Source organism: Sinohyriopsis cumingii, chromosome 17 (assembly GCF_028554795.1).
Source record: "Sinohyriopsis cumingii isolate HCF-2022 chromosome 17, ASM2855479v2, whole genome shotgun sequence".
Classification (NCBI taxonomy): Eukaryota; Metazoa; Mollusca; class Bivalvia; order Unionida; family Unionidae; genus Sinohyriopsis; species Sinohyriopsis cumingii.
Window position 1 is genome coordinate 91,852,383 of NC_142977.1, and position 12,494 is coordinate 91,864,876.

Consider the following 12,494-nt stretch of genomic DNA (forward strand, 5'->3'; position numbering starts at 1 on the left):
TGTGTCAAAGAAATTTTTTCTTTAAGTGGCTTCTAAAATGTTACACCAATTTACCTGCACAAAGTTTTCATGCTAAAATAATTGGGATATTAAATCTGACTCTTGCTTATCTAGCAAGATGTGTTGTATTATAGCAAAAAATAATTATCACTTCACCATTCTTCACATGAATAAAGACATGAAACGCTTCGGTTTGTCAATGCTCATTTCAATTATTTCAATAATCAATCTTTAGAGTTTAAATTTAGCTTATATATGAAAAATGTCAGTTCTTTAGAAAGTTAATAATGTTTAAGCTAATTATTACTAAACCATCAATAATAAGGGCATTAAGTATTCTCTGTGTTGGCCTTCATTCATTTAACTGTTGCTCAGACTAGGGTAAATAATAACCAACAGCTTACTCAGACAACAGGCATTCACAGCCTAGCAACAAACAATGCAGTGGTAAAAAAGAAAAAGGGTTTTTTTAAACCAAAATTTATAAATCAGTTAATTTACATACCTAATTAGGCAATTCATAATCATCTATGTCAATCTTGCAGCTTAAAGTTGTTGAATTTATAAAACAATGCTTTAAAATGACCACTCCTCCCTTAAAAAAACCTTAAAAAAACCAAAACACATTGATCATAAAAAGAAACAAAATAACCCATTTGTTTGTTAACAGTTATTCATACTATACTCGATAGAATTAAGTACATTATTCAGATTCATTTGGAGTAAAGCAGACAAAATTCTGCAGTTTGAAATGTATACCAACACCACTTAATGACCTTAACATGTACACATACAGACATATTAAACCATAAATATCCTTTGTCTTTCTTCATGTTATTTGTTGTGGATTATTTGTCTGCAGTTAATTTATACAGATCATGATCTATGCTAAAATTACTCATATCTATGCTTCTTTGTGCATATTTGTGATGGAATTATTATGGATTCACTTTTACAGATGCAATAACATCTGACAGTGAGGTCATGATGCAGGGATGATCCTGGCTTTTAAAAATTGTCACCAAACCAAAAAAAAACCAACCTCAATGTTTTGTCGCAAATTTTCAAAAAATGTTGACAGATCAAACAGTGAATATTTTTTAAAAGTCTATTAATGTAACAGGCAATGCAAAACGAAAAAGATTCGATAGTTATTACTTTATTAACAACAAACAATACATCCATAATATTACAAAATAATTAATTACATTACTGTTTTGCATTACTTCCATGATCTTTGCATCCCACATCACCGTTAGTGAACAGGTATGACTGTTATCACCTCAAATAAATGCATTTATAATCAAATGTAAAATATCGACTTTCCTGACATCTAAAGTCTCTCTCTCTTAGTGTTGTGATTGAAAAATCAGGTATTAAGCAAATCTATATTATGTATTTTATATTTTATTTTCCACATAATAATTTTGTAAGGAACTTTAGTTAATGACATTTTGATACAAAATCCCTATGATCGTACTTTGCAATGTAATGTTACATGACATATAATGATCACTGAATGTTGTAGATTTTTTTCTTGACAAGGAAACTAGGATCTCCATTCCCACTGATGAAACTTACAAGAGTCAACACCTGGCATTAATGTACCGTATATATAAGCATTAATTATCATCATTAAATTAAAAGAAGGAATGAAGAAACGTATCACAGAGCATATGTGCCCTCCAGAACTAATTCGGAATAATCATGTTATTTAGCAAGCAGTGTTATATGCATATATGAGTTAACAATAAGAAAACATGGTGGGATATAAATTGTGAGAAACAGTTATGGTAGCTTGAGGTCACATTTGAACAGTTAACGTAACTTCACACCCATTTTAGTCATTGCTAGTTATAACAAAAAAGGGCATTGTTTATTTGTCAATCAATTGCTAGTGCTTTCACTCACTGTAAGACAGGCGGTTGCTTTGAAGTATGTCAAAGAGGCTTGAGTCTAACCGTTAGCTATTGTGCAGTTTTGGCACAGCTGACCAGAATATGAAATGGGGGCACATTGTGGGGGGGGGGGAGGGATAACGCACTCCACAGGGAGAAACGGCACATCCTTTGAGAATTTCACGTGTATTGGAACCTAAAAATCAGTGAATATTTGTTGAAAACAATGCTTAAATATGTAGCAAAAAAATTCCAGATGGTAAGTCTCAATTTGTGTGTTTTCAGATTCAATCTCCCAACTGTTTTTGAAAACATTTATTTTTTGCATGACACGCTAAAATAACTGTACAGTATTAACTCAATTTATTCAACGACTATTTGAATTCTTTGGAAATCTTTGTGTACATTTGAAACTTCAACACAGAAGGGGCATTTTTCATTTAAACATATTTGGACTTCTTGGAACTATTGGAATTGAAAGGACTTTTGGAAATAGGAATAATTCATTCACCATGCTCTAAGTTAACCTAATTCTTTCACTCCTGTATTCTGAGAAATTATTTTCAATTATGCAAAACTTGTTTGTTTTGCTATTTCTTGTTGCATAGTTTAAGTCCCTGGAGTCGTAACATGGGACTGATGACAAAAGTAAAAGACCAGTGAGCAAAGCTAACATATTACTTACCCTGCCTGGATTCATGTCTTGGTGACACACTCCTTCTTCAGAATATCACCTATCAGTTGTAAATGAATTGACGACTTATATATATCACAGAACATCTGCTTTAACTTTGTATCATATCTTAGTCAAGGACGCCCAAATTTCCAGCTGTCAAGAAATTTTCAGAAACATTTGACCCATTCATCATGATGTGGCATTGCCCTTGAAACATTACTACCATCACTACATGTAGATGACGTTGGACTGTCAGGTATAACATCAGGTTCAGTGACTGTGTTGTCTGAGGAATTTGCACTAAATCCAAATACTGTTAATTTTGTTAACTTATTCCTAGGATGAGACGATGAACTCACAACGTCTAACTTGCGTTTACCCATGATAAAGTTGCACTGTTGACAGTATATAATTCTGATTGAGATTGTTTCCATCTGATTTGTATTTAGACACAGCAATGGGTACTTCAAAGGTAATCAGGATTCACCTAAGTTTCAGCAAAACTATTTCATTGGTACATTAAAAAAGATGACAAAAGGATTAATGTCATTCACATAGCTGCCAACCTTCCAGACTCACAATTAGTGAAAATAGAGATAAAAAGTCGTGAATATGGACACGAATTCGTGAAAAATACCATGACAATAACTCCATCCACTCTGACTATTCCGACCGTCAATACTACACTATATCAAGTTCGCAAAATAAAAATAAAACACTACATATATGCAGAAATATTTATTTATCAAGGCATGATACTGTGGCAGACTTGAACTTCCTCAACTGCTTGATCGTAAATTTGTTTTCTAAACAGTTCCGACTTCTTGCCTGCTGGTTGATCTTGGGGACTAAAATTGCTGACAAATTTTCTGCAGCTAAGGAGGCCCTAAAGTCTGTCTTTTTTTCCTCACTAAAGAAAATACTCTTTTGCTGTCACTGTTGCTGTGAGGAATGCACAGGAGCTGCAGCATTTTTGGTTCTTCCACAGGAAAATTTGGAAGCGATTTTCGAGTCCGGGAACATGTCAGAACAAATGTTTAGCATGGTCTCCAGCTGATAAAGGTAGATTGTGTTCAACACAAGAAAACTCACAAATAATGCTTAAGCGTTGGTAGCATGCGGGTCTTCCGCCAATGGTTTAAAATATTCCAGAGCTGAAATCTGCGAATTCTTAATTTTCCCAACTTCTACGTGCTTTTTGCAACCGACATTCTTCCTCACATCGTCTCTGCGATGGCACACTGAGTGCAAAAAGCATGAATGAATATCAATGTTTAATGGCAGAATGCACGGCCAATTTTTGATATATTCCAAATTAAACTTCACTTTTTGAGTAATACATTTCTTTTTCCTTGGTGGTGAAGACATTTTCAAAATCTTAAATGCGATGCTGAACAGTAACTCGAATCAGTGTTTTGACGCATGCGCGGAGCAAATTTCCGGTTAGGCCCCAGTTTCTCTCAAAAGCACTTGTAAAACTACTCTTATACATATAGATAAAAATAGGCTAAAATGCTTGCGACCGGGCCAACTGTACTAATCGGCTGTAGGTCTACTAATATCGTGACCAGCGGTACCGGACCATTTCGGCAACTGCGAATATCACGACTAGCGCTTAACGGGAAATCAGTTATTTTATTAAAGATTTAAAATAATTGAGGATCGGAAAATTCGTGAATTTTTTACTTACGGCGTGAATCCGTGAATCGCTGAAAAAGTCGTGAAATTCACACCAAATTCGTGAGGGTTGGCAGCTATGCATTCAATTAAATCTAGCTGTTTCTGTTCACATCTTCAGAAGTCGGTCGATTGTAGGTATAGTGCAGTAGCATGACTGAGTGTATCACAGCATACAGTACTCAGGCTGGATGTCAACATAAGTGGATTATGATGTAACAATGCACTGTAAAGATGGGTTTGTCAATATGAACAAAGGATTTATTTATGTAACAGATAGATTCAAGTGCATTGTGTATCCAGATTTGTGGCTTCTTTTCTTTTGAATTTCTCCATTCCAAATCCATGATTGTATGTACAAATTAAACAGCCAAAAAAGGCTGTCGCCAAAATAATCACCAGATGGTATATTTTGTCGCCAATAAGGACAAAAAAATACAATTTGCGACATTGGCAAAGCCCAGGATGATCCCTGCACATGTATCAATACTTTAACTACAGTATTCATCCTAATACATGTATGTACCCATGTATCAATACTTTAACTACAGTATTCATCCTAATACATGTATGTACCCATGTATCAATACTTTAACTACAGTATTCATCCTAATACATGTATGTACCATGTATCAATACTTTAACTACAGTATTCATCCTAATACATGTATGTATCATGTATCAATACTTTAACTACAGTATTCATCCTAATACATGTATGTACCCATGTATCAATACTTTAACTACAGTATTCATCCTAATACATGTATGTACCCATGTATCAATACTTTAACTACAGTATTCATCCTAATACATGTATGTACCATGTATCAATACTTTAACTACAGTATTCATCCTAATACATGTATGTATCATGTATCAATACTTTAACTACAGTATTCATCCTAATACATGTATGTACCCATGTATCAATACTTTAACTACAGTATTCATCCTAATACATGTATGTACCCATGTATCAATACTTTAACTATAGTATTCATCCTAATACATGTATGTATCATGTATCAATACTTTAACTACAGTATTCATCCTAATACATGTATGTACCCATGTATCAATACTTTAACTACAGTATTCATCCTAATACATGTATGTACCATGTATCAATACTTTAACTATAGTATTCATCCTAATACATGTATGTACCATGTATCAATACTTTAACTACAGTATTCATCCTAATACATGTATGTACCCATGTATCAATACTTTAACTATAGTATTCATCCTAATACATGTATGTACCCATGTATCAATACTTTAACTATAGTATTCATCCTAATACATGTATGTACCATGTATCAATACTTTAACTACAGTATTCATCCTAATACATGTATGTACCATGTATCAATACTTTAACTACAGTATTCATCCTAATACATGTACCATGTATCAATACTTTAACTACAGTATTTATCCTAATACATGTATGTACCATGTGTCAATACTTTAACTACAGTATTCATCCTAATACATGTATGTACCATGTATCAATACTTTAACTACAGTATTCATCCTAATACATGTATGTACCCATGCATGGTACTCTACTTAAAATCAAATATTAAATATGTATTCACTGCATTTTCACTGTTTCTCATTTAATATGCAGGATATGCATACATCATTTTCTTTCCTTGCTGCATTATTGCACTTGCACAATGACACTGTGGACCCTGACCTTTTGCTATAGCAGGTTTCAATGTATTTCACATTTTACTAGAGGTGTGCTGTCTTAATGGTATACCAGTTACTGCAGGAATTTTTCCCGGTGGTATATACTTTTCATTGTACTGGTACGTCGGTAGTTTCTGTTAGTAAGGAATGTATGGAAATTCCTGAGTAATTTTGTTATCATTTTAATGATACTAACAGTGTATTTTTATTATTCATGACAAAAATATGGCTCAAAAAATTGTCCTTTTTTGTAAATCAGTTGTAGCTGTCACAACTTAGTTTTAAATATTACAAATATAATTATATTTATATTCTTTTAATCACATGCTTGACAGGTGTCACATATGCCAAATTGGTGGCCAAATGGAATGTTTTGAAATAATATTCTGGCCATATACAACTTTCAGAACAACGTTTAATTCACAAAAACAAAAAACACAAAACAAAACAGAATAAAAATATATCATATTTCTTATCTGACTGTGTTAAGTTTATATATTCCTTTTAAAGACTGCGAATCATCCTATGATTTTCAGGAGCGCACTTGTTTTATGTCTGAACCTAGTATAATTTCTCAAGTTTTCTAAATACTTTCTTGTTTGATGAGTGTTTTATGTTTACAGGTATAGGCCTCTGATAAATATCTTGTCCAAGTATTGGCATCCCATTCAAAATTTCCCTGCCTATTCTATCAACAGAATATCTTGAATATTGTAGGATTCCTTATCAACAATTCCAAATTTTGTCAATAGACTGTCAAGTGGATTTTAAAAATGGACACTTAATCTTCTGGAGCATCAAATGACTATGCATTGTTTTTTGCTGGGTTTTCATATTTTGAATCTTCAATGAGAATAGATACCATCTAACACAATCATGCGGCTTCAACTTTATTTCAACAAGTCCAAATCCCCATACAGAGCTGGAATCCATGAGCATGAGTATCAAGGTATAAAGTACATCAATATTCATAGCCGATGTGAGCCATACTCTATTTCAATATTACTACCATACGACGTTTTTCAACAAGGCACTTAAACTTGCTCATTCAAACTGGATCAGTCAAAAATTGGTACCAGCACTCACAGGGGGCTTTAACCTGCTTCATGCTGCCACTCCAGCCTGAGGTTAGTCATGTACTTTCAGTTAAAATCTGGCTGATGAACCAATTATAAGTTCTGGGAAATGAGCCTGTCTTGTTTTTTTCCTGTTTTGTTTTGGTTTTTTAAATTCCATTACATTTGTGTCAAAGAAAAGTATTTCTACCTCTGTCTGGTAAGATAAATAGTTATAAAGTGTAAATATGTTAGTTACCACAAAATTTGGATCTTTGAAGACTGGAATTTTGTCAGTGTCAGCCACACTGGAACTGTCTGTGCTGTCTTCAACATCCATTGAAGCTTCATTGTCAACACTTGATGGCTGAAGGATACAAAAATAACTCTACTCAATGCATTGCAAATCTTCCTATTTTAACGTCTTGTCTTTCAAACATCAATTTAGACTTTGATAGAATACCATCACCACCACCACCACCACCAGCCTACCTCCCTATCCCTTGGACTGGAACCTGAAATCTTTTACCCATTTGGTGTCAGCTGTTGTAGCTAAATATACAATGTTTTAGTTAAATCTTGATGAATGCTTGAATAATGTCAAATTTAACTTTAACTGAATGTAAATTAAACAAGTACATGTACAACTGATCTTTCAACCCCTCTAAGATTCCCAGAATTTGGTGTGCATGTGTGCTTGAAAATATGGATCTTTCAGCACACTGCTACTAAATTCCCAAGTACACTATTGCATATACATGTACTTGTGTACAAGTCTGATCCAACTGCAACCTCACAGTTGTCAGCAGATGTGGGACTATGCACTTTGTTAGGACTTATCAGAACAACAACAAAAAGACACATACCCTGATCTGCCTGCATATTATGAGATGGCAGATGAAGGTCTATCTTATTTGCATTTGGGATCAACTTGTACGAAATTATATACACTATTACAGTACCTGGTTAAATAAATCTCAGCCCAGTGTTTGACGGAAATAAGAGTTGTGGACTAATGGATGGACAAATACTTACAGATAGACAGCATCACAGTGTACTTTATGCCCTATTAACTAGAGAAGGAAGTTATCACAAATATCTGCACTTTTCATTTTCAACCCCAATCTCCGCACGAACCCCAAGGCTGTGTTCAGGATTCAAAACTTTTAATTTTCATCTTCATATCCTCAAAAAACATGATTCCCAATAGGAACACCATCTTACAATCAGTGTAAATGGGTTCATGTCACAATGAAAACCCAAATAACAAATGGACCAATGCATGAATAACAACACACTGACATCCAAATATATACACAAAACTGCAGATTTAAAAAGTTCTGCCTTGATGTAATGTAGCCCTCAGCTTGTGTTAGGAAAACCTTTATATTAATTCGAGAGCTGAATTAATTACATTGCAAATAATATCAACTATCAGTAGAGTATGTCCCCATATCCTGGATCAATAAAAGTGAGATCTGGACCCTAAATCATGTCTATAAACAGAAATTACCCATGTTTTAGACAAAAGCTAGTGTTTGTATCTGCTATTTGTTGTTACATGAATTGATTTAAATGATGTACTTTTTTATGGAGCAACATTATGATGAATAAAATTAAAACAACTATTTGCAATCCAAGTGTAATCATTTTATATTACCCCTCAGTCATCAACTGAAAAACACCACAATGATACTTGAACAGCCCTTTCTGTGTCATTCATTCGTCCAGTTTGTTTGACTAATGTGATATATATTTTTTCTCCTGGACTCTCTCTGGGACTCTAATTGTTTTCAGCTGGACCCTCAGTTTCCTCAGCCTGAGGGTCCAGGACTCTTGGTATCTAAATCCTATAGTTATGAACACCCAGATACCTCTTTTGTGATACATCAATATATTGTTGTCTGTATTTAGATACCTAAAGATGATGCTATTGGTATTAAATATATAATATGGTCAAGCCATAAATTTAAATAAAATCCACATATTAAAAAAATCTGTATCCAGAACCACTTTGATGACCACTGCCAATATTGGCCTTAATATCGATCCATACTGGCCTATGTCTGGTTGGCACTAAGCAGAACCAAGGTTCTATACAAGTAAACATGGGTCACTATAACATTATGCATAGTAAGGTGTGACTGCCTTAACACATTAACTCCTAGCGACGAGTTAACATGGCAGGAGGTAGTAGCCTACTGCCGAGCTCTGTAGTGTCATGGTCATGCATGATACACTGAAGTGGGTGGTATTATAGACAGGCAGACAGATGCAGCTCTACGCTGATACCAAATAATCTGGAATATCTAGTTGCACTACAAAATACAGATAAAAAACCTCAATTTTTGGACCTGATTTTTTTCTACCCAAAATTCGACTGTGGTCAGAATCAGATTTTGTGTCCAGATTTTAGACTTTTTGGTCTCAGATCTAAGGCAAACCAGTATGAACTGCAAACAGACAGATGAACCTTTGCAAAAAGTAGGATAAGATGGGCATTTGGAATAAAGAGTGGTCTAGATACAAAATTAATGGCTCTGTTTAGCAAAGAAGAAAAAAAAAAGAAAGCAGTCCAATTTTTACCATTCTGCTCATGCGCGAGCCAAATAGCCAATGAAAAACGATGCTTCTAACACAACTAGGCAGTATGTTATTGAAAGATCACCTGGGATTTGGTGTTTTCAGATCTATTCAGAAATAGCTTTCAAAATGTGTTTCCTACTCGATTTTGAGACGAAAATGACAAAAACCTCCAGGGGTTAATGTGTTAAAGATGATGCTTGGTGAACTGTAATGGTTCAGAATGCTTTACTTGAAGGACATGATTCTCTTATTATTTTATCTGGGTATAATAATTTGGTTATTTCAATCCTAAAATTGTTTTCTAGACTAGAAGTGTTATATTCAAGATGTGAAAACTTGGTACATCTAAGGACCAGCTTACACAGTACTTGCATTCCCAAGAGTGGTTGAGTAACTGAAAATTTCCCAACTTGAAATTTTTGGAAATTCACATCAGTTGACATCAAGCAAGTCTGTGAAATACCTGTACTCTGATCATACTTCCTTCAAGTTTTAGTGTCTAGTATTTGTAACCCTGATCCACCAAAGTCATTTTGTCGAAGTGCATTTGTACACAGCAGAACTAAAAATTAGGATTTTTTATTAACCGTCAGACTACCATAATCAAATTTTTACAGATTTTGCCAAATTTTATGGATTTAGCTAAAGTAAAATGGAATCCAGTTCAGTTTCTAAATGAACTTATTATTCATTAGCATCAACTCAAAATAACGACTGTATTCCATAAACAGGACTCACAAAAAGTTGATAGTTCATGTTCAAACTTCTTCAAGACACTCTTGTTCAAAGTGGCCACAATCTGTTCTCCTCATGAGCAACCACTTTGTTTTATTTCACATGGCCCTCTTCTATTATGTGCATGTAGCTTGCATTGTGTGATTCAAGGAATGGGAGATTTATAAATAATATTTTACAGAGGAGATACATTGTTTTAAAACACATATTAACAGTTTTACAGTTTTATCACCATTTTCAACTTTGGACACTGCAAGAGCAAACAGAGAAATAGGTGGACATCCACTAATTAAATGTTTTAATGACATGCATCACTGGGTCAAGATTTGGGGTATATGATGCAAAAAACTGTTGGAAACCCATGGACCCACGCTTTATTTGCAACAATGTGTAAATTATAGCCAAAACAGTCTTTACTACACCCTACACAATCTGTACGACTTATACTTTCAAGGAAACATATGGTTAGAATTAGAAGCACACGAACCGAGAGACAGAGAGTAGTTTACCACTTCTACCAATGAAAATGACATTAATTTTCTTTTACACATCATCTATGAAAGAAAAAAAGAAAAAGCCTGCAAGTATGTGCTTGCAGAGATAGTCCTTGCCAACAAGTGACCCACATGGGTCACGGCCATACAAGGTAGATTGGATGCTCTGTCCATATGGCACATAGAGCACCACCAATCCCACCCAAACTTGTACTACAAATCCAGCCAGTCAGGGACTGTCATAGGTAGCTGACACCAGCTTAATGTTGAAAAAAAGAGCAATAATCTAACAGAAAATAATAACAAAATTACCTCTGATGACCCGCTCTGATACAGGTCTTTTTTATAAAATAAAAGGTGCTGTGTCAGAAATAGTTAATGAAGTAATCTGAGGTACATTTGTCACTCGGTATGAATATTTCTTTCCTTCTGGTTTGCGTATGTTTGGTTTGTTTTTTCAACATTAATCTCGTGTCAGGCACATGTAAGGTTTGTCCATCGAATTTTAGGGGAGGGGCTAGGAATTTTCTTTTGAACCACCGGATTTTTTTTATACCTCAAGATAATTTGTACCAACTTATAAAACGGATATAATTAGTTCTCACTGAAAATGAAATGTTCGGTCCTGCATGATCGAAATCCCTGTGCACTGAACCTGGGAAGATTGGTGGCCACTTTTATCATAGAAGATTATATTTACAAGCTATTGAACGCAAGTATTAAATCACGTCTTTTAAATTGCCATACAGTTAAGGATCTTTTCTTCTTTGAGGGTGTCAATGTTGAAGCAGGACTTAAAGATCGATTTTTCGTAACTTTCTTGTTTTTGCCGGTTGACGCCATGTTGAAAGAGCGATCCAAGGGACATAACTATACCCTCAACAACCATGGCTCGTATATTTAGTATGAATTGAAAAGCTTATACTATTTGTGAAACCTTTAAATTCGCCATAGAAAGTGTTAAACTATATCTGTTAAATTTATTCAATATTGAAAGATGTTCATAATATAACCAAGCTCTGCCAGGTACCGTTTTTCCAAGCGTGTCAAAATTTGTATATTTCCGGAAGTACGTCCATGGTTCGCGCCTCTGAAATAAATGACATTTGACGCAAGATTGGAATGAGACAATGAAGCCAAAATGTGTAAATCAATCATTTTTTATGTCCATGTATTATTAATATTCGCATACGTAATATTAATTTCTTTCACACGCATACTAGCAGCAAAAAAAATTTGTAAAAGAATGATGGCCAAAAAAGCAATAACAAAAAATGCGATGCCTTTTTATTTTAATTTCTTTAAAGCTTTTAATAAAATTACCATATTTAAAGATGAAGTAAAACTTTAAAAGAATTTTTCCATACTGTTTCATAACAGATTTTTTCCGGTTAAAATATTCCAATGCAAAATTTCATTCTGTATAGCTTTCCACTAGATTCATTTTTCCTACCATTACATAAGCAGTACATCTTACCGCATCCAATATTGTACATTGCGCAGCAGGGAGTGAATTCGATAAGTGTACAGGCATGATTTTTCACAAAAAAGGATGGAACCCTATATGGGTATCAACCTCGTTTTTGCAACAAAAAAGGAGGAAGCAGGAGGGGGTCATATATGGGTATACAAACCTCGTTTTCAGAAAATAAGATGAAATGAACAGAGT

The 12,494-nt window shown here is 34.2% G+C and overlaps 1 protein-coding gene across 2 annotated transcripts in view; it reads right to left on the reverse strand.

Annotated features, from left to right (window-relative positions):
* The window catches only part of LOC149779420 (INO80 complex subunit C-like), a 34,227-nt gene extending 22,552 nt beyond the window's left edge, over window positions 1-11,675 (reverse strand). Inside the window, exons 1-2 of one of the 2 annotated variants that reach the window (XM_089940079.1) lie at window positions 11,573-11,675; window positions 7,270-7,377 (exon numbers count right to left, since the gene is read on the reverse strand). In XM_089940079.1, coding sequence (XP_089796205.1) covers window positions 7,270-7,377; window positions 11,573-11,668 — 204 coding nt within the window. In that variant the 5' untranslated portion in view covers window positions 11,669-11,675. The other variant, XM_089940080.1, reaches the window with a different exon arrangement.
* Between the last annotated feature and the right edge of the window lie 819 nt (window positions 11,676-12,494).